General features: G+C 41.0%; 1 protein-coding gene across 10 annotated transcripts in view; it reads left to right on the forward strand.

Annotated features, from left to right (window-relative positions):
• pde4d (phosphodiesterase 4D, cAMP-specific) overlaps positions 1 to 24001 on the forward strand; it is a 1334021-nt gene that overhangs the window by 1277460 nt on the left and 32560 nt on the right. The window contains exon 1 of one of the 10 annotated variants that reach the window (XM_048534631.2): positions 22398 to 22756. The exons of the other annotated variants lie outside the window; for them this stretch is intronic. Coding sequence (XP_048390588.1) covers positions 22709 to 22756 — 48 coding nt within the window. The 5' untranslated portion in view covers positions 22398 to 22708. Of the gene's footprint in view, positions 1 to 22397; positions 22757 to 24001 lie in introns of those variants that run through there. 10 annotated transcript variants of the gene reach the window in all.

Below are 24001 nucleotides of genomic sequence, written 5' to 3' on the forward strand. Positions count from 1 at the left end.
ACATTATCCCTATATGGTTCATGTCTTTAATACGTAGAATTATGCCAGTTTCTGTCTTGAACATAATCAGCGACTTTCACAGCCTTCTGGGGCTGAGAATTTCAAAGATTCAACAACCTCTCAGTGAAGAAATTCCTCTTCATATCAGTTTTAAAAGTCTCCAGCTCTATGGAAAACTGTAAAAAAGCTAGGGGAATCATTTGTTCCATCTACCTGTTGATCCTGGTAGGGATACTGTATGGATCACTTCTCGTTCTCAACTTTGGGAATGCAAGCCCAATCTCCTGAATTTCCCCTCATGGAACAGTCTCATTATCGCAGGGATCGACTGGTGAGCTTCCATTGCACTCCTGTGGAAATCATATCCTTCTTGGATGGGGAGACCAAAATTGTACGGAAGACTCTAGGTGCAAATTCACCCCTATACAATACGCAGGTTCTGTGCAATTGCAGTAATGTATCTTATTGTACAATGTCTTTGGGTAAAGTTTCTCAATCAAAACCGTTCAATTCATGATCAAGGAACTGGATATTGTGAAGAGAATCCATTGCAAATCCTTTATGACTAACCTTCTGCAGCCCTCTCACAGTGACCACTGTCACAAGAAATCCTCGCTTCCTCCAACATGAGTCCATAGGCCTAGGTCCTCCATGATCTTGGGAGGCTGCAGCCTCCTCCTTGGCACCCACAGCACAAGCACTGCCCGGCCTTGATTAAACAGCAGCTCTTGTATAGTGGGACTTCAGTTCCTGGGGTTTTGATTCCATGGAAAGGTATAGAGGTGGACTTGTCACTGCCTGATTGGGTTTGGACAGCCTTCTTGAAAATAGATACCCCAGGTCTCTCTCCAGCTGGCAGGTGAGACTCCTAAAGCCTCTTCGTGATCCCACTCTCACATCTGCCCCTATACAGGAGAAAGTACTTTTTCATAGATTTGGTAACACATTAGCAGCCAGTAGTAGTTCACTGCTGGCTGTGCCACAAGGAAAGTTGGGCTGTATCGATATTATAGGAGACCTAGGAGAAAGACCAAACATAGACAGCTCGCAAGCCAGTTAAGTCCAAGATCTCACCTGGACAAAGTTGGCACATCCTGGTGAGAGCTCATGTTGGGCAGGATTGGCAGAAAGAGTGGTAAGGGTAAACTCTCAGGGGCTGGGTGTCCATTAATTCTGGGTGGCAGTGAATGAGCCCATATAGTGCATCCCTTGCCACTCATAGTATTGCACTGGCACCAGGAGCATTTTAGGCTCGGGGGCTACTTTGCACGCACCAGTGATGACGCACCCCTAGTTTTACAGGTCCACCCTCCTGCTTTGCCAGCTGTGGGGGGGGAATCCGAATCACATAGTCACAATTATGTAAACGTGTTGGTCACTACATTCTTCCCCCATAGCCCTGGAATTTCAGCACTACAGAAACTGGGTGACAAGAAGTTTGGTGTGGGATGCCATCAGAGCAGATTGAAGAAGAGGAGGAAACTAGCATATCATTGCTCCAGAAGGGATGTCCTTAAGCTCTCATTCGACTCCAGTTTCCCTATAACGTAATACCCAGGTCGTGCGAATGCCACACATTTCCCCATCTTTCTACCCAATTGTTTTGAATCTTTGGAGCATACTCTTGGGCAAAATTCTGTGATAAAATATCGCGCCAAGCAATCTCCATATCAACATTACTCAGCGACACTTCCAACAATGCATATTGCACTCAATGATTAACCTTTGTGCAGTCCCTTAATGCCTTTCTTATGAATGAATCTTTCTATACAGTGCTAACCCAGTAAAAGGACTGCTGACTGAGACTGGGGTGCATCTACAGATGGCTTACTCATACGGCCTGGCTCAGCTTCAAACTGCACCAGCTCACTACGAGTGGCAGCTGACTGAACAGGATCAGTGATAGACATCAAGAGCAGTAGTGGAGTAGTAGTGTGGTAAGACAAATGCTGCGGGCTGTGAGTGGCTTAGCACGCTTGTGCCTCATTGGAGCCACTGATATTCCCCCAGGTTGACGCTATAGGAATCATGTGGCTCATTTTAATAGCATCCACCAGGGGTGTGTGTTGATGGCAGGGCATGTAATATAGACATCACCACCTTTACATCAACCCCTGAGTTATCCCCTATAATAATGCAATCGCCTGCTCACTCAAATATGTAAATGAATAGTTAAGGATCAACTAGGCTTGTTAAAGCCTCAGTTCACCCTGATAATACTTTGACCATATCATAATATGTTTGGTGTTATCAGCTTGGTAGATGTGGAATGATTAGTCTCTTTTTATTTGTTGCATATGGTCAGGGTTACTATCCTCAGGGTTCCCCTTGTGCCAGGGCAGAAGTCTCACAGCATGTTATTGCAGACATTTTTTCTGTCGGTCTATCTCCAACTGGTTTTGAAGTGGTGCAATTAGCAACCCCAACTGTAAAATCCAGCCTGTACTAACCTGCCGGAGCACAGAAACACTGCAAACCCTTTGGAACACTGGTGCCCACAGTTGTCATGGTAGCAGTCCGTGACACACACTGGGCTTACAAGGCAACAAACAGAGATCTCATTGGCTTCAAATTGAGCTCACTCAGCTGATTGGTTGTTTCCTGCTCACACTCCATTGGAAATTGAGACTTCAGCCGACAATTGTTGCATTGTACTGAGGTTTCTTAAAATAAAATTCATTCACAGGATGTAGTCATTGCTGGCTAGGCCAGCATTTAATAGCCATTCCTTATTGCCCAGAAGCCAGTTACGAGTCAACTACATTGTTGTGGGTCTGGAGTCAAATGTAGGCCATACCAGGTGAGGATGACAGTGCTTGTCCTTTCCCTAAAAGGACATTAGTGAACCACATGGGTTTGTTTCATGATCATGGATTCATGATCATTAGAGTCACAATTCCAGATTTCTATTGAACTCATATTCCACCATTAGTCATGGTGGGATTTGAACCCAGGTCCACAGAAATCACCTGGGTCTCTGGATTAATAAATATCAAGAATACTACTTAGTTATTGGATCGCTCCAGTCCACTGTGTCCTCATGGAATTAGCCACAAGAGTTGACTCACCCAGCCTCCACCAAAGTTATGTTATAACTGGGCTCCTTCGTTTTCTGGACAGTGACAATACCTGCACCCATTAAATGAGTGTCAAACTCCTCCCTTGTAGTTGATACTAGCACATAGCCAGTTCTGACTAGAATAATTTGGAGTATTTACCTCCCTACTCCTGTTTTGTATCCTGTAACCACATCAGTGTTATATCATTTTTGGACAGCCATTCAAAACCATTACTTTCTCAGTGGAAATGAAATGTCAGATATATTTCAAAGTTATGCTAGTGATTCTTTGCCTGATTCTGACCCTAATAGCTGCACTTGTGCTCAAAGGTTTCCTGCCATAAGCAGTCTGTACATCATCTCGCTTTGAACTGCATGAGCTCTGTCTGTTGCACCTCCTCGCCCAACTTTAAGGCATTATATTCAGCTGAAATATTCAGTATATCTTCGCATGACTATAGTATTACTGCAGAGGCAGGAGTTCTTATGAAGATTGTTGCATTAGCCTGAATCTACATTTTAGTGAAAACATTTTTTTCTGCCAATTAGTAACTGTAGTGCTAACCTTGCAATATCTAAGTTATATTTCTGCAAGGAAGTGAGGGACATCTGAGAATGATGGACATGTGGGGTTAAATGCATAGTAGTAAACGGGAGGAATTCAAATGACACCATGAACTAAAGCTCACAGAATTTACAATCATCATTTTAACCTTTGAGTTATTGTTAGTGTTTCTGAATTCCTCCAAACATAACATCCGTGTAAATCATTATGCTGCCAGTTCTTCTGTGAGGAATTTGGAATGTATCTTTGCTTAGCTTTTTGTGGTGAAGTGGTTGTTTTCATGTCCTATTCATTGCTGACCATATAACCAGTAAATATAAAAGTATTAAAATCAAATTTATTGAGAAATGACTCTTACATTTTATTTCCTATTAGTCCTAATAGCTAGATATGCAAGTTTGAGAGTAAATAATGACTAAAAACATTCAAAAGGCTGTTACGAACTGCAGGAGTTCAGATCATATTGAGAGTAGCTTGAGTTGTTGACATGGTTACAGAAATTCTGGAAATGTGTTATGGCTTTTACATCATCTAGTTTTTTTTTCTAATACATGGACATGATAGATTTGACAGATATATTAGATTTGACCTGCCAGCTCAGGCACATTGAAGAAATCTGCCATTCTGGACAGCTCTTAAAAGGATCTTAAGATAAATGGGTTCAGTTGCAAATCTATTCCAGTGAACGCAAGTTCACAATCAACATGTTTTGCTTAACCTTTTCAGAAGCTTTAGTAGTGAAAATTGTGCATTCCAATGACGGACACCAACACAAGATATAGAATAAGGTACGAGATATTTCGCAATAATGGAAGCATTGCAGATAGTGAGATTTTCAGCAAGATTCAAGATACTAGTACAACGTCAAGGAAACTTGACTTTACATTTAATCCATGCTGTAGCTGCCCTGGCAGTTCAATGGGACAGTGAAAATATCAGTACAGTACAAGCTGGAACTCCCTCCCTAGCAGTTCTGTCTACAACACCACATAGTCTGCAGTAGTTGGAGATGGCAACTCACTACTACCTTTGCAGGGCAACATGGGATGAGCATTACATGTTGGCCTCGGTTGTGATGCACATATGGAAAAAAAATTGAAGACACTGTGGATTGTTATAGTGTAGAAGGCCATTCTATCCATTGTGTCCCAGCTAACTCTCCAAAGGAGCAAATTTACTGCCACTCCCTCACCCTCTCCACACATCTCTGTATATTTTTCCATTTAAGATATTCAGAAAATGTAGAAAAAAGGTTATGATACATGAAGGAGGCAGCACTGCCCATCATGTCTGTTCCGGCTGAAAATGTTTCCTGCAATTAGACAATAGTTCTGGAGCTTACAGGATTTCAGATGCATATCCAGACAGTTTTGAAACAATTTGAGCATTTCTGTTTTGACTGCCCTTTCAGGCTGAGTTCCTAATCAGTGCAAAGGAGTTTTCTGATCTTTACTCCAATCCCACTTGCAATCATTTTAAATCTTATGCCCTTTGAAAAGGACTGTTCTATGAAGAGAAACAGATCTTTCCCTTTTCACTCTATCCAATTCCCTCGTAAAATTGTGTTAGCCTCAATCAGGTATTATCTTGACTTTCTGAATGCACATACTTATCAATAAATTAAGCGCACATAAACAGGATTGAAATATCTGATTTGCATAGTTACTTTAATGCATTTATTCAATGGAGACAGCATTACCTTTGACATATCTACATATAGCTTAATGGCAGGCTGGATTCATATTCTTTTGATCAAAGAATAATTTGTGGAAACCAGAAGAATAACTTCTTGATTTGCACAATGTTTACCTATTAATAGATTTCCTTAAATATAGTCTTACTTGCAGAGGGGATGGTCACATATTGTAATTGTCCCTATAAAATCCATTCGGGTAGGTATTTTGCTAGATTAAATGCAGCCCACTGCAATAGAAAACACAGTGACCAGGCTCAGTTAAATCATTGGAAAGTCCTTACATCAGTGAGCGAAAGCATTACAAATTAGACGTAGAAACATAGAAGTAGGCCATCAAACCCATTCCACCATTCAACAGGATTATGACTCATCCTGTATCTCAAGACTATACTTCTGCTCTCTCCCTCAAAACCCTTGAAACTTGTAATTACTAGAAATCTATTTCATTTTTATTCAGTGACTTTGCCTCCACAGCCTTCAATGGTAGAGAACTCACCACATTCTGAGGGAAGAATTTTCTCCTTATCTCATTTCAAAATGTCCTACCGTGAAGCCTGAGATTGTGACCCCTCCTTCTGGATCTCCCAACTGAGAAAACATCATCCCTGTATACAATCTGTCCTACCAAGTCAGAATTCTACACTTAACTGAGACCCCCCTCGTTTTTTTTTCCTGTAAGTTGTTAATATATACAAGTACTGGAAGCAGAGGGCAGAAACCTCACATCTTATAAAGTGCAAACACGGGTTCATCTGATTTCTGAGGTGGCTATACTGTTTCTGTGAAAGTACTGCCAAGTCGCTATTCACTGAAGACTAAGTGTTATGTTTGTAATGTCACTTCTGTGTGTGCAATGCCTTGTGATCGGAGTTGAATTGTAGTTCTACTATGTGCCTGCCAAGAATTTCACCCCATATATCATTAGTGGGGCTTGACGCTTTGAAAGCAGCACTGTAACAGATCTTAGTTCTGATAGCAGGGTAAACGTCCCAGTAACACGTTCATTGAATTAATTTATACTGATTTGTGCTTGATTTTTATTGATCACCTTCTAATGTGAAGAATGTGTGAAAGTGTTTACCAAAGAGTTTATAAAGTGTTACGTCACCCTGACAATTTGGGCTCAACCTTTACCAGGCTTGGAAAATATCCAATGATGGCCATTTGTTAGGACCTCATACTCTTCAGCAGTCACGTACTAGACATTCTAAACACGATTTTAAAATGTCATGCCATTCCTGACCAATCAGGAATGTCAACTACAAAGGGTCTGTATATTTTCAGTAACTGGAGAGTTGCCTACTACGTTACAGCCCAAATCAAAACATGTTCAGTTACTAGGCAACCCTCGTTCATCTGTTCGACCATTCAGGAAATTCCATTTTTAATCCTACAGATTCCACACTTCCCATCTATTAAATGGGATAGAACCAACATGTGCTTGCAATGTTCTCTCCACTTCCCTTCAATCATTTGACTAAACTTCAGTAATTAATCTGGCAGATTGCGACATTGATGAAACATATTGGTATCACCATACCTCCATGAAATGTTGCACATTTCTCTTAAATGAACAAAACTGTTCAGAAGAATGGCTGCTATATGAATAATTTCAAAGTAACATGCTCATTGAAAAGTTAAGGCGATATCCGAAATTCAGAAGCCACTGGTGAGACTGCGTAACAAACAGAAACTGAATTGCAATCAAAAACTTTTTAATTTTGAGGCAACAGTAACATTGTGCCATTTAATTGCATAGGCCTCAAAAATGAGCATGTGGTTCACAACTAACCATAGCCATTGACTGTAATGCAGGTGGCATACCAATTTCATGCTGCCTCCTCATTTCAATTAAGCCAGCATCCAGTCAGTGCTGACTGTGCTTTTTGGCAGGCCAAATCAGCAGAGGGCCAATATTGTGATTGGCAAACTTCACATAAATTTAGCATGCGCAACTTAAGGAGGAGGTGAATTGCATTTGGAGCTACTCATGGTAGTGATGCAAGGAATGATTCTGAAGTGGGAAAGATTGAGAAATGGTATAAAATGGGCACCAAAACTTTTGAACACTGCAATGGTAGCCCGGTGGAGGAGATGGAAAGAGAGAGAGAGATGTCTGCCACGTGCATGCCCACCAGATACATGTTGAGAAAGCAATGAGAACAGAGAGCTGTGGAGGCCAAGCAAAGATTAAAACCTCTGCACTGCAAAAGTTTCAGTGGTCAAGGTCGGTGAATACTTTAAAAAAACTAAAAAATTTTCCTGGACATATTTGAAGAATTCCATCCATCCTCTAAGCTTCTCACATTTTGTCTATCTCAGTTAATACTTACAAACTTGAACTTCCCTCCTGTTATTACCCAATTATTTTTACACTTCTGAAATTCACCTACATATCTGTCCTTCTATCTCTCCCTGACTGTTTGATCGTCTGTATTTTGTTCCCAGCAATGTTATTGTCCCCATTTTGTTTTTAAGCTCTGCTCATATGGTCTCAATTGAGGAACTTTCTAAGATATTATCCCTCCGTCTTGCACTAATTGACTCCATGATCCATACTGCGATACCACTTCCTGTCTTGTCCAAAGATCCTCCACCCTGGAATATCAAGCTACTAGTCCTACCCCGCACTCAACCTTCACTCCATTTAAATCATGATGTCATAACCTTATGTGTTAATCAGCAACCTAAACTTGCAAATCTCCTTGCATGAAAGTGGATACTGTCAAACTTGTTGAGCCTCCCATGCCTTAACTTGACAATGTATGCTCTGCCTGCCAGACTAACTTGACTTTTCTTCTGCATTTATCTGTGCATTACTCACTGTCGTATCTTGTCTCCCTCTCCCATTTCCATGCCAAATTAGTTTAAACACCAACCAACAAAGCTTCTTACAACGATATGGATCTTGTAGTGTTGATATCTATCAGACCTGTACACATTCCACCTTCCACAGAAATGAACCCATTGGTCCAGGAATCTAAAGCCGCCCCTCCTGAACCAACTCTTTCAGCCACCAATTCATTAGCTCTATCCACCTATTCCTATACTCACTAACACTTGGCGTCAGTAGAAATCCAAAGAATGCAACCTTTAATATCCTGCTTTTCCATCTGATACCTAGCTCGCTAAATTCTTTTTGCAGCACCTCATCACTCTTTTTATGTCATTGGTATCAATGTGACCCACAACTTCTGACCGATTGCCCTCCTTCAGAAAGCCTTACAGCCATTCAATGACAGGTTTGACCCTAGCCCTAGGGAGGCAACAGACCATCTTGGAGTCACGTCTGTAGCTGTAGAAACAGCTGTCTGTACTCCTCACTTTGTAACTCTTTCAGTAACTGTTTCCATCTGACTGCTCCCCCTTGTCTGGCTGCACTCTGCAGAGGAACTATTACTCGCACTGTTTTCCAACACACAAGATCTGTTCTTAAGTGAGATGCACTCTGGGGCTTTCTTGACTGCCTCCCTGCCACCCTTTTTCTAACTGTCACCCATTCTCCCTTTGTCAACACTTCCTTAAGCTGGAGGAGGGTGGGGTGGGGGCTGGGGGATGACGTCTACAGACACGCTATCATTTAACTCTCCGTCTCATGGATGTATTGCTGTGTCTCCAACCGACACTCAATCTCCAAAACCAGATGCTGACATTTGTCAAACCAGTGGCACTTCCTGCAGATGTGGTCATCCAGACTGCCAGCAACAGTTAACATTGCCCATGTACTGCAGAACATGAAGCACACAGAACTGAATTCCCCTGCCATATCTTTAGTGAAAAGAGAATTACATACCTTTAACTTAGCCCAGAAGAAATTTAATTAAGTTTTCTTTTGAAAATCCTTAATGCAATTTTAAAGCAGTTTAAAATAATGTATCCAACACCTATCACTTAACTCACTGTGCTGTTAAGAAGGCTTAACGGTGTGTTAGGTTTTATTGGTAGAGGGATTGAGTTCCGGAACCATGATGTCATGCTGCAACTGTACAAAACGCTAGTGCGGCCTCATTTGGAATATTGTGTGCAGTTCTGGTCGCCCCATTACAGGAAGGATGTGGAAGCATTGGAAAAGGTGCAGAGGAGATTTACCAGGATGTTGCCTGGTCTGGAGCGCAGGCCCTATGAAGAAAGGCTGAGGGACTTGGGTCTGTTCTCATTGGAGAGAAGGAGGCTAAGAGGGGATTTAATAGAGACAGACAAGATGATCAGAGGATTAGATAGGGTGGACATTGAGAGTCTTTTTCCGAGAATGATGACTTCAGCTTGTACAAGGGGGCATAGCTACAAGTTGAGGTGTGATAGATTAAAGACAGGTTTCAGAGGCAGGTTCTTTACTCAGAGAGTGGTAAGGGCGTGGAACGCCCTGCCTGCCAATGTAGTTAGCTCAGCCACATTAGGGGCATTTAAACAGCCCTTGGATAAGCATATGGATAATGATGGGATAGTGTAGGGGGAGGGGCTTAGATTCATTCACAGGTCGGCACAACATCGATGGCCGAAGGGCCTGTTCTGCGCTTGTATTGTTCTATGTTCACTGCTCTGTGACGATGTCACTTCCATCAGTGTTTTAGAAGTTCGGTGCGATTCCTGTGGGTGGGGAGCAGCTGCTCCAACTGATTTCGATTTGGGCCTCAGGCTTTTATTGAGAAGCTCTACTGCCACTGTTCATCCATCCCCAGGTTGACTCCAACCAACTCCTCTTCAAGTCTGAGAAGATTATAGACAAGAGAAGTCTTACCCTTATTTGTGTCCCAGGTTCCACTCAGGCCTGCTCTTCCTCTCCAGTTTGCTGTGATTCTGACTGCTGCACACTTCTCCCGGCTCACTTCACAGTGATACTGACTGCTGCAAACTCTTCCCAATTCGCTTCACAGCTTGGGGACTCCAGGTTAAAAAGGCTACAGCAATTTGTGAAAAGGATATAAAATATAAAAACAGATTTACCCGGCCTTGTCACCACTGTCAGGGCCTCGCACAGTAATACTTTGTGTGACCATCCGTGCCAACCAATCCATTGCATGGCCTGCCCCTGCCCTATAACACCACACATCCCTTGCCCTTACCCACTGCAGTGGTACATTATACATCCCATGCTAAATTACTGCAAACTCATGCCAAACTATTGTTCTGAGGAACCCCCTGGGTATTTTATGATCCTCTGCAAATTTTGTGTCAACTCATGACTCCTCACCACTGCTCTTTGCCCTTATACCTTCCATGCCAACTCACACAGTATCCACCATAAGAAGACTTCGGGACCCAAACTGAGATTAAATAAAGCTCTTAAGTAATGAGCTCATTATTTTAAAGGAAGTACTCAGTGATAAAAGCACATCCAATACTATTAACTTTCACCAGTCCCTTGTAAAACATTTCTTACACAGTCTGACTTCAAAGAGTTTATAACCAGTTGCAACTGTAAGTCAATCTGTGAACACAACAGGCACTACACCGTATTAGTATCAAATTAGCAAATCAGCCTCGCAACAGTAATACTGCAATAATAGGTTTTAGATCAACAGAATGAAATAGAAAGCACTTATATTACACTGGTATAATAATAAAATATCCTGAAAACCTTCATAGGAGGGTATAAAAAGCAAAATATATTACTGAGCCATATCAGATAACATTAGAACTGATAACCAAAAGCTTTTTCAGCAATATAGGTTTTAATCGAGGGAAGAAAGGTAGAGAACTGGAGAAGTTTAAGGAAAGAATTCCAGACGTAAAGATATAAGTAGCTGAAGGGATAGCTACCAAAGGCGAAGCAATTAAAAGCATGCACTATATATATATGCAAATATAAGCACTACTGGTATTTGCTGTAAAAGATCTTACTTATGATATTCATTCTGTATTTGTCATGTGAATCTTTGAATTTTGCATCATAAATAGACTTGCCACTTAACAATTTTTGAAAGAAGACAACAATGCAATTCATCACCAATATTCCACCAAATCTGTCTGCATGGATTGCTGCATAGTGGCTCAGATTTTCCCAGATAAAGCTGCTGGAGACATAGTAACTGTCGATGCTTGGTTCCACAGAAAAATTAAAGGGGACATACACGTTGAATCAAATCACTCCACACAAAGGTCAGCCTGTTGATCGTTCTCCGTCCACTTCCCTTCCTCCTGTTGTCTCCTCTTTCCACTTCATATTCTCTCTTCCTCACTTCCCCATTCTCCCACAAACATTCATTCCCAACTTGCTTTGTTGACTTCATTTAACTCCCACCTCCTTAACGTTTTCCATGTGCAACATCACAAATTATTAATCAGTTTTAAGTAAAGTATTGATAATGCACCAGATCCTAATTGATTTTTCGAAGCAGTCATCAGACTAGCTTTTATAAAAGCCTATTTTACTTAACCCCTTTTTCATGTGCTGAGCAGTCTTACTGCCGGAATATTTTTTTTGGTATTTCTTGTATTTTGATTTAACTGTTGCATACCCCTTTGTTTGAAACAATTTGATGTCTGCTGATATTTAGTGGTAATGAAAGCTGGAAAACTGTAATAGATTGTATGATGCCATGATTACTCAGTCAGCTGATACAATTGATCAGCTCAAATCTTGGCCAGTTTCATCCTTTCTTTATGCACCTTTCCAGTTAATATTATTGAAATATGTTTGAAGAATTTTGTGTGAGAATTTACATTTTCTAATTAAGTTATGGTGTCAAGGTGTTGAGGTATTATGCTCACAGGAATTTAGAACTACCTCCTTGTTTTGTTCAAGAATTAAAGTAACATAAGCTTGGAATGTGGGTTACAGCAATGATTCCTTTTCTGGCATGCAGTTTGTCATGCCTGTTGTCACGACATAGTTTAAAAAAAGATTCAGTGTGAGGTAGATCAGGCTTGTATTTAAATATTTATGGGATCATCTCCTCTATCTTTAAATTTTTGTTTTCGTAACTTAAAAAGATTGAGAACTGCCATCAAATTGTTTTGTGGGAGCAGAGGCCTATTTACCAAGTTCCCTCCTAATTAACATCCAGAGAATATCAAATATTGATCACTCGGGAGCAGATAGGTTACTTGCAGTCTTGCATTGAATGGCTAAGGCAAACCTCAAGGAAGAGGAGAGATTGTAGTTAGCTTTAGAGCTCCAATTGCAGCCTTCTATTGGGAATCATTCTCCAACATGAATTAAATCCAAGCCTGGGGGATATCTTGGAACAGTGCAAAGCCCCACCAGTTGATTACAGATGTTTAGTGTGTAATCCAGCTTTCAAGTGACAACTTCAATGAAAAATTCCAGTTTTAGGGAAAATAATTTCCCAACATCACTCCAGCAGAAGAGGACAGAGGAACTCTTGTATGCCCACATTCAAATAACAGTAGATAGCAAATAACGTAGGAATTGACATTCAATAGTGTTACCATCGCTGAATCCCCCTACTATCAATATCCTGAGGGTTACCATTAACCAGAAACTCAACTTGCTGTATAAATACAGGTGCTATGAGAGCAGATTAGGCATACTGAAGCAACTAATTCACCTTCAGACTCCCCAGAGCCGATTCACCATCTACAAGGCACTGGTCAGGAACGTGATGGGATACTCCCCACCTGCCTGGATGGATGCAGTTCCAACAACACTCAAAATGCTTGACACCATCCAGGACAAAGCAGCTCATTGATTGGGACCACATCCATAACCATCCATTCCCTCCATCACCAAAGACACCAAATTACCCAAAGACAGTATCTTGCAAATCCACGATCACTTCAGTCTAGAAGGACAAGGACAGCAGATAGGAACACCACCATCTGCAAGTTCCCGTCTAAGTCATTCACCTTCCTGATCTTGGAAATACCTCAACGTTCCTTCGCCATCACTGGGTCAAAATCCTGGAATTCCCTCCCTAAGGGCATTGTGGTTCAACCTACAGCACATGGACTGCGGCAGTTCAGATAGGCAGCTTACCATCACCTTCTTAAAGGCAACTAGGGATGGGCAAAATGCTGGCCACTCAGCAATGCCCACATCCACATGGTTGTTTTCAAAATAGCTAACATTTAATAGTTCACTTTGCAGCATTGATATTGTGATGCAGTGAATATTTAAGGTGGTGGATTATATATGTATAGTTCTTGAATCTTTACTTGTATTCAGGTGGCAGGCATTCACTGGAGTTGTTCCAGCGCTTCAGTGTAGAAGTTCAAATTGAAACTGAGGGTTTTGGTGTGTAAAGATGCAAAGATTTGCTTCTAATTCAATCCTTCAGCACTTGGTCATTCAGAACAGTTGATAGAATGCATATCAACGGAGTTATATATTCTTGGATGGTGTCCAAGTTGTGAGTATTGTTGGAACTGTATTCATCCAAGCAAATGAAGGGTAACCCATTACACTTTCACCTGAGGTGTTGAAGACTTGTGCTCCAGACTCACATGGAGGTTTGAAATTTTAAGTTCTGTATGTACTTGAATATTTAAGTTGCTTGGCTTCGGAAAGATAAATAGCATCTATTATGTTGCCACTGATTAAAAGGATCCATTAATCTGCCTTCTGTCATCCTGGGAGTTGCTTGATATAGTAATACTGAAGTTATTGACTAATTTTAGCAATCAATCCTTATCTATGAGTTCACAGCAGACCCAGAGTATGGGGAAAGTTCCAACAGTGGAAACCTTTGGGAAGCATAAATCTCATGCAGAGACGGGAGTTCATGACAGGGAATTGTGACTATAGTATTCTAGATTAACAGGAGTCTTATACTTAAAACTATCCACTAGATGAACATCTTCACTGAATTTAGTCTTTCAAACACCGGAAAAAATACAAAGTCCACAATTTAGGCAGGCTGACCACTGTACCAGACTATTCCTTCTCCAGTTGTTCTTGAGGCATCAGTTTGGAACCACAGCCAAGTAAAACCTGCCTTGTAGCTTTCAGCAGAATTGCATTGTTTCTCGTGATGTAACTAAAAGAATATCCTTGTCAGTGGCAAGTGTAGGGTACAAGCTATTGACCTCAGCACTTTGTTTCCCTACACGTAGTAATCAATTCCAATATAATGTCACAGCCCAAGTATACACAAGTTTTAAAAACTCTTAACAATTATTTGCGAAACCTAGACAGCTGAATAAACAGCAGACAATAGGAAATCTCTGATATACCCAATGCAATTTTTCACAATCTCTCAGCTTCCAGCAGTGAGCATATCTGCAAGAGAGATAATGGGAACTGCAGATGCTGGAGAATCCAAGATAATAAAGTTTGAAGCTGGATGAACACAGCAGGCCAAGCAGCATCCCAGAAGCACAAAAGCTGATGTCTCGGGCCTAGACCCTTCTCTGATGAAGGGCCTAGGCCCGAGGCGTCAGCTTTTGTGCTCCTGGGATGCTGCTTGGCCTGCTGTGTTCATCCAGCTTCACACTTTATTATCTGGCATATCTGCAAGACATGTTCACTTTATTGTTATCTTTAGCTTTATTTTGTCATGCTTTCTAATAATAGCAAAAAAAACTGGGGAGTATTGGACCAGTAACAGGCCATTCAGCCCATCCAACCTGCTCTAACATTCAATTAGTTCCAGGCTGATTTTTGACTTCAGTCCAATTTCCTGTGCTATTCCTACATTCCTTGATGCCATGAGTCTCCAGAAATGTATTAATGTCTAACTCAGATATGATCAACGATTGTGCTTCCACAGCTGTCTCTAGTAGAAATCTCCAAAGATTCGTCAACATTTGAGTGAAGAAATGCTTCCTCATTTCAGTCTTAAATGGCTTACCTCCTTATTCTGAGAAAGTGTCTCCTGGTTCTTTACTCACCAGCCAGGAAAACATTCATTTGGCATCCATCCTGTCACTCCTGTTCTGTGTATGGGTTACTTAAAATGCTTAGCGTAGATATGACTATCTACTTTTCTACTCTAATTAGAATTTCTTAGTTAGTGAACAAGATGAAATTTACTGCATAAGTGCAGCTATTGTACAGATTACACGAATATGTTCACCATTTCTACAGAGACTGCTAGGAGCACATTAGCTTCAGGTCTGTCTCCTACTTTACTCAGTCTGAGTCTTGAGCTGTTGTTGTAGTGGGTGGTGCTTATGGGATCTGATCAATTAAAAACTCTTTCAGGTCCATAAAGAAGCCTTCATTTCCCTCATACCATTATTGTTGTATGTTTATTGATGTATTTATATTTACCACCGTCCCATCTCACCCAAGTCTGCCCCTTTACAAATTCAGATAATCTGTAGGTTTCACTATTGCATGTTGGTGGTTTTTTGGGTAGAAATGGTTAACTTGAGAGATAATGGGAACTGCAGATGCTGGAGATTCCAAGATAATAAAGTGTGAGGCTGGATGAACACAGCAGGCCAAGCAGCATCTCAGGAGCACAAAAGCTGACGTTTTGGGCCTAGACCCTTCGTCAGAGAGGGGGATGGGGGGAGGGAACTGGAATAAATAGGGAGAGAGGGGGAGGCGGACCGAAGATGGAGAGTAAAGAAGATAGGTGGAGAGAGTGTAGGTGGGGAGGTAGGGAGGGGATAGGCCAGTCCAGGGAAGACGGACAGGTCAAGGAGGTGGGATGAGGTTAGTAGGTAGCTGGGGGTGCGGCTTGGGGTGGGAGGAAGGGATGGGTGAGAGGAAGAACCGGTTAGGGAGGCAGAGACGAGTTGGACTGGTTTTGGGATGCAGTGGGTGGGGGGGAAGAGCTGGGCTGGTTGTGTGGTGCAGTGGGGGGAGGGGACGAACTGGGCTGGTTTAGGGATGCAGTAGGGGAAGGGGAGATTTTGAAACTGGTGAAGTCCACATTGATACCATATGGCTGCAGGGTTCCCAGGCGGAATATGAGTTGCTGTTCCTGCAACCTTCGGGTGTCATCATTGTGGCAGTGCAGGAGGCCCATGATGGACATGTCATCAAGAGAATGGGAGGGGGAGTGGAAATGGTTTGCGACTGGGAGGTGCAGTTGTTCTGTCTTTCTGACTCTCTGAGCTCTATAGTTCTGTCATCAATGGGACCTTTAAAATGTTGTATTTCTTCCAGAAACAACTTTGGTGATTTATATTCATTCTGTACAGCTGTAGTTAGAATCATAGAATCCCTACAGTGTGGAAACAGGCCTTTTGGCCCAACAAGTCCACACCAAACCTCAGAGCATCCCACCCAGACCCATCCCCCTATAACCCACCTAATCTACACATCGCTATGGGCAACTTAGTATGGCCAGTCTACCTAACCTGCACATCTTTGGACTGTGCAAGGAAACTGGAGCACCCAGAGGAACCCCACGCAGACACAGGGAGAATGTGCAAACTCCACACAGACAGTCACCCGAGGCTAGAATCGAACCCGGGTCCCTGGCACTGTGAGGCTGCAGTGCTAACCATTGAACCACTGTGCCATTCCTGCTATTGCAAGCCATTTTTTAAATTTATGATTTATGTATGGATCTGTGCACATTGCTTGTCTCCTCTTCATGGTACCTTCTGTAGAGTTGTATACACATTCCTACAATTTGTGTCTGTGGAATTTTGCTGTCATTGCCCATATGCATTTGTGATGTCAACAATCTCTTCAACGTTTGGGTCTTGTTCCAGTGCCTTGCTTGATATCCCAAGAAGTGAATGTTGTCATGCCAAAATGCGTGTTCTGGGTCACTGATATCCCCTAAGAGAACTTTGAGTTTATCTTCCCTTGAAGACTGTTCTACCTCATTTCTCATTTTCAGTTGTGTTTTTTTTTGATCTTATGCTTTTTCTGTGACAGTGTCCTGCTTCAGCACATTTTCAGTAAATGACCCAAGTAATTTCCATGGCTTACCACTCCAGAAATATCTGCAATATTTCTCATAGCTCTCTTAGCTATGCTTTTCCAGCATTTACTTTCTGAAAAGGTTCATTGGGCTGATACCAGGTATGGGGTCACCAGCTTATGAGGTTGAATAGATTGGGTCTGTACTTATTGGAATACAGAGGAATAAAAGGTGAACTTATTGAAACATACAAGATTCTTCAGGGATTTGACGGACTAGAGGCAGAAACGTTATTTTACCTTGTGGGAGAATCTAGGACCAGGGGCCATAATCTCAGAATAAGGAGTCTCACATTTAAGACAGAGATGAGGAGGAATTTCATCTCTCAGAGGGGTTTAAATCTGTAGAATTCTTCACCACAGAGAGCTGTTGAGGCTGGATCATTAACTTTGTTCAAGGCAGAGATAGACAGACAGTTTTTTTAAGTAGTAAGGGATTCAAGGATTGTGGGAAAAGGTAGGAAAGTGGAGTTGAGTATTATCAGATCAGTCATGATCTCACTGAATAGTGTGACAGAGTCCTAGGTCTTATGGCCTACCTGCATGCTATAATGGCAACACCTAATCAAAGTTTCAGCTTATTTTCTAAATTACTGACTTCTCATCCTGAATTACTGTGCTAGTTACGAGTTCTCCTAATGTATAGGGATTTTAAGCTTTGGCTCACACATTCCTTGATGTCTGGTCAGCTCTCCAGCTCATTTCAGGCTTAGGACCACTTGCAAAGTCCATTGTCACACAAAGAAGCCTGTACTACCTCAGTGCTGCAGCACCTCTTTTATCTGGATCTGAAGTGCTGTCTCTGTCATTTTCTCGAATATACCGCGTTTATGCGGTTTTCTGTCATGACCAGTCAGCAGTATCTGTTCCTTTTTGAAGTTTTCTGAGTGACCATCATGGTATTTTTGTTTTCCATGATGGCTTCCCTAAAGGCCTGGAGTCTAACTTCTGTTGCTTGCCACCGTTTTGGAAATCATGCTGGTCACCACTACTTACTCAGTTGTGGCAGAGGTTGACTATTGTACCTTTGCTGATGACACCACACTTCCTGGGTTTCTTCAAGTTCTAAATGGTATAGCATGGATGAGAAAAGTAGTGTTTAATGAGCAGTGAGCTATTTAATGCAGGGCTGACTCTGTTTACAAGAATATGCCCAACATGACTGCAGCGATTTAGGAGCACGCTGGTATTAATCTGTCTCCAACCATCTCCTACTTTACTGTGCCTTATCTGTGAAGTCATGGCAGAGGGTGGTGCTTGCTAAGCTCAATCATGTTTTAGTCCTTTCAAATTCATGCAGTGGCACCCTATAAGATCTTTAAAGTTTCAATGAGGCCACCATTCAGTCTTCAAAACAATGGAGAATACAGGTCCAGCTCCCTTAATCCTTCCTCAGAAAACAATCCCGCCCAGTCAGGGATTAATTTTGTGAACATCTGTTGCACTCCCTTTAGGGGAAATAAGTTCCTTCTTATCCAAGGAGATCAAAACTTAGTCCAGTATACAATACTCACCTCCGTCTCACCAACAGTTCCAGCTTAAGTTCGTTATTTTTCTACTTAAATCCTGCTGTGATAAAGGCTAACACAGCGTTTACTTTCCATATTGGTTAGTGTACCTGAATATGAGCTTGTAGAAACTCATCAACAACAACAATGAGATCCTTTCAGACAACACTTTCCAACCTTTCACCGTTTAAGAAATATTCTGTGTTTTTGTATTTTTCTACTAAAAGTGCATAATTTTGTATTTATTCACATATTCCATCTGCCATGGTCTTGCTCATTCACCTACCCTGTCCAAGTCTTTGTCTTCCTCACAACTTGTATCCTATTTATATTTGTGACCAAATATGACGACCAGTCCTTGTTTCCAGGTATTTTCTAGTAAATCTGTTCAAGTGGAGCAAGTGGGACACTAGCCTGGGTTTCCTAGATCAGAGATGGGGACACTATCACCATGCCACAAGAGCCTGCCCCAGTGGCCCTCACTCCCATCCTCTTTAATATTGTATCCTACATAACTGCAAGGTCCCCACAGAGCTTTTTGAGCCAATCAAGTACTTGTTGATGCAGTTCTTTCACCCCTAACCACCCTGCTCAGAGGTGTTATTACATTTCCCAGGAGCAGGTGGGACTTGAATCAAGGCCTTTTGGCTCAGAAGTAGGAACACTGCCACTGTGATAGACCCTGCATCAGTTATTATTTGTTATGATATTTACTTATGTAGATTATGAACAATACTAAGTACATTATCATCAAGACCATGAGCTCTAACTTTGTTTACTGACACCCTTTGTGGGAAGGCTTTATTCAGTCTTCTGAAATTCACTGGTTCTCTTTTCTCCATGCTACAAATAACATACCCAAAAACAATTGCGAAATATTTGTTAAACATGCTTTCCATTTCTAAATCTTTGTTGATCATGCCCAATTTTACCATATTTTTAAAAATGTCCATCTCATCCTTTCCAATATAGCATAACATTCTGCCATCTACTGATATCAAACTAACAGGTCTGTAGTTTTCCATTCTGCCTCTCTCTCTCCCTTCTTAAATAGCAGTGTTATACTTGCTACTTTCAAGTCTCGATGAATCTTTTGAGAATCTAGAGAATATTGAAATGCATCCATATCTCTCTAGCCACCTCCCCAACACCCTGACATGGGGCTTATTTGGTCCAGATTTATTAACGTTCAATTGGAATTATCTTTTCTAGTATTACCACTTCACTAGCGCTATTTTTATTTCCTCAGTTTCACAATCTGTCTTGGTCACCTTGTGTTTACTGCAGATTTTCAGTGTCTTTCATAAAGACAGATAATTGTTCAGTTTTTCTGCCAGTTGTCAGTTCTTCCTGACTCTCAAGGCAGTGGTCATTCATTTGTCCTAGCTAATGTTTTTGGCACACTTAAGAAACTTTTACAGTCTACCTTTAAGATGTTTGCTTGCTTGCATATCCTTTATCCCTTTCTTTATCAGCTTCTTTGTCTTCTTTGCTGTGTTGTCATTTGCTCCCACCCTAGGTTTATCACATTTTCTGGGCATCCTTTCAACAGCTGGTTCACCTTTCCCTTTGGGCCTCTATGCCTTAAAGGCTTACATATCTGTTGTAGACCATAGTGTACTCCATCAAATCCTCGACATTGTTTGTCAACTGTCAAATCTTTAAGTGTATTTTCCCACAATGCAAAAGCCAATTCACCCCTCACACCTTCAGTTTTCCCTTTTACAGATTCAATACTCTAGTTTCAGAATGAGCTATATCACATTCAAATAGAATGTGAGATTCTAGTATATCATGTTCACTGCTTCTCAAAGCCTTCTTAATAACGAAGTTATTATTTAGCCCATTCTCGTTACACATTGGCAGAGCTAAAATAGGCCAATCCTTTGTTAGCTCTTCATTGTGCTGTACCAGAATTGTAACTCGTCCACACTCCAGTAATTTATCCTCCACAGTATTAGGGCTAACTAGTTTAACCCAGTCTACATATAGATTGAAGTCACCCATTATTACTGTGCTGCCCACATTGAATGCATCATTAAATTCTTGATCTATATCATGCTCAACACAACCACTACTGGTCCCAGTACACAAGACATCTGATGCCCTGCCTCCTCTGACAGTTCTCCCGCCATGATTGAACCTCTGTTCAATTGCTGAACTCTCCTTTGCCATTCACTAGCAGGCGGGAAGAATCCTGAGGCTACTGCTTTTGAGCAGTTCCTTTTTAATGCTCATCCAAGATCCCTACCATCGGCTTTCTGGACATTATCGCCTTCTCAGGAAATTTCCTGGAAACTGAGACACATTTCTGGGCACGGACATCCCTGTTTGTTTTCTTAAACAGTGAATCCCCTTACACTTTCACTCTGCCTGCTCCCCTCCTGTGCACTTGATGCAACCCTGGTGGCAAGCACACGGCTTTGACTGCACTCCTCTGAGGAACTATTGCACCCACCTTTTTCAAAAGCTGGTTATTGAGTCACATCCTTTCAGGGACCTCCTGCCTGGTTCTCTTGGGCTGCCAGCCAGTCACCATTCCCGATCTGCAAGTGTGCCCTTCACCTAGATTGTGATCGCCTCTTTATTTTGCTATCCACATGGCTGAGAGCTTTGTGGATGTACCACAATGACTCTAATTACTGTATGAGTCCTCAAACACAGAGCTCAAGCCAGTGAAATGTCATACAGATGTGTTTATCCGAAGTACTTGGTCCATTTGTAACTTCGCACTTGCCACATGCTGTCCGTCTGACTCATCCGAGCTGCCTCCATATTTATACTTAATGACCTATTTATTGTAAGTAAGATTGTCTGTCAGTTATTCACTTACCAGCTCCTTCTGCTGCACTGAAGCAAGAATCAAATGCCAGCAAGTGAAAAAACTGGAGAAAAGGAGTACCTCCTCCCACCTTCAGCTAATTTTACACACAGCAAACCTGTTTCTGCTACTGTTTTCAATCTGCAATCCGTTTTCTAAGGCTGTGTCCTATTCTTACAGTGCTTTTATTCAGATAATTTTTGTTAGAAGTAGCAAAACAATTTTCAGTTTGTATATTGCAACTGGAAAGCAGTAACGTTTTAGGAAGAATTTCATCCTTCTTTCTTGAAAGATTGATGCAAATGTTAGATTCAAAACCTTTGCTCAATCTAAAGGTCGCTGCGTTAAATTAGGAAAAAGCCTGCTTGATGAGAGAAAGTACGTTAGCATCAAGGCAAGAATCAAGAATTCAGCTGCTGCCTTTGTTTAATCTATCACATTTTTCTCCCTTTTATCCTCCATGGGAAGGCACAGCCCGCAGGCATCTCTGCAGATGTCGTCACAGGAGCTCCTTAGTCATTTCATTAAGGCATGCTTAAACAATGCACAGAGAAGTAGAAATATTTGGTAGCTTTTAATATTACGCAGATTGTGATTTAGGAATAAAAGGTGTGATGCACAATGAGATTCTTGTTATTAGATGTCAGTGAAATCTGAAGCTCAGTCAAGCTTTTGCATGGAGTTTAAGCAAAGAGAAAATGATCATTTTATAGCATTTAATTGAGCATTGTAGAAAACCCCTAATCCCCAAGGATATGCTTGCTGTTTGTCCAATCAGCAGCTGGTACCTAGGTTTTCTCGGCGCACACTCTTGTTTCTGTTCCTCCGAGTAAGAATTCATTGGTTGTCATGTCTGCAAAGTAGGTGGGTTCACCGAATAGCATGCATGGTAGCTGAGTGTTCAGGCCCTTATTTGGTATCTGTTAGCAGAACCTGTCCTTCCAGCAGAGAAGCATCCTCACATACATTATTCACTAACTAGTATTCCAAGGTGATCCTTGTCCATAGATATCTATCCAAATCACTTCTTTTGGACGGGATTTTTCATTGATTTTGTCAACTCTATTATTACCAGACTGGATTTCCACAAATGACCACTTTATTACCAAGCAGGTGACAAAGCATTGGGATTTAAGAACGATATTTTCCAGATTTACCTGGTGTACAAATAACTGATTTACTGATTTCTGGAACCACGTCGATCCAAATCTTTTGGGAACTTCAGATTTTAATCCATTTCTCAGTGCTCTTTTGTGTGAGAACATTTGCAAGATGCCTGAAGCTAATTATTTGCTTTCTGTTTCATGGGGCTATATAAAGGTATGTAAACCAAATCTGCTTTCATCCTGATGTAGAATTTAAAGTAATTTATCCTTATAATGAAATTATTATTTTAACAGTCTAATTTTGCTGTTACCTTTGTGACCAAATGTGTTTTACTGTGACTGTAAGCTGCCCTCTTTACTGTACATATTGCATATGACTTTACACTTGCCTTTGTTAGTTCAGATGGATATGGTGGTAATTCTGAAACTGCAGGAACACTTTTCTGTCAAGGGCTTTGTGAGAGACAATGGAGCATTTTTAATCTGAATCAATCATGCCAATTTTTTTTTCTTTTTTAAGTTAGCTTTTTTAGGCAATTTTATTATGTACTGTTCATTGTATTGATTAGGTATGCTTATTGTCAGTGGGATTCAGTCAGTCTTACGCTTTGTTGAACGATGAGCATGGCAATCAGAACATCAAGAACAATCTTGATGCATTGCTTCTTTCAATCAGAGGTGAATAATCCAATATCCTGAAAGTTTATTGGCAGGAAATGCATGTAGTGGTGTCCAGTTTAATCTGTAAAATTTCCTCCCAGTAATATATAAGTACTGAAATTTCCCAGGGTGTGTATGAATGAGGGTTTAACCCCAAAAAGTTGTGTAAACACATTAAAGCCGAGCAATTAATAAAAATACCTATTCAAACATTATTAAAAGTAAAATTCATAAGAACAGAACTAAACATGATTGAACTGACCGGTGAATTAATAATTTGGTAAATTATCATACAATGAAAAAAGAGTTCTGTACTTTCTTAATGGTTCATATTCAGATCATGTAACCGACTCTGTTACAATCTGATTTTGCTTGTTCTTGAAAAAATTGCAAACTAGATTTTGAACATTCTGTTCTATTGCTCTTTCTTTTGCATATAACAACAGTTACTTACATCTACTAAGACTTTGATCTTCTCAACTCTTTCTGTAGTTGCTAATGAGTTATTTTGTGGCATAAGGTTGTTGCGTTAAAATAACGGGTTTAAGTTTTAATTTTTGTATTTAAATATTGAGAGAGATCCAGATTGCTTTTTCCACTCATCACCTACTACCACCATTTTGACATTGAAGTTTGCTTGCTGAAGCCATATTTTCATGTGATGGCAATGTGCTTAAACTGTTATCAAGCCTCATCTGATAGCTATAGATCATTTGCTAGTTTTTAGTCCAAAGGCAATTCAGTTAAGTATGATATCACTAAGGCAGCAGACGTATCGATCTGGCCAATTGCTTAGGCT

Source organism: Stegostoma tigrinum, chromosome 1 (genome assembly GCF_030684315.1).
Source record: "Stegostoma tigrinum isolate sSteTig4 chromosome 1, sSteTig4.hap1, whole genome shotgun sequence".
In the NCBI taxonomy this organism is placed as follows: domain Eukaryota; kingdom Metazoa; phylum Chordata; class Chondrichthyes; order Orectolobiformes; family Stegostomatidae; genus Stegostoma; species Stegostoma tigrinum.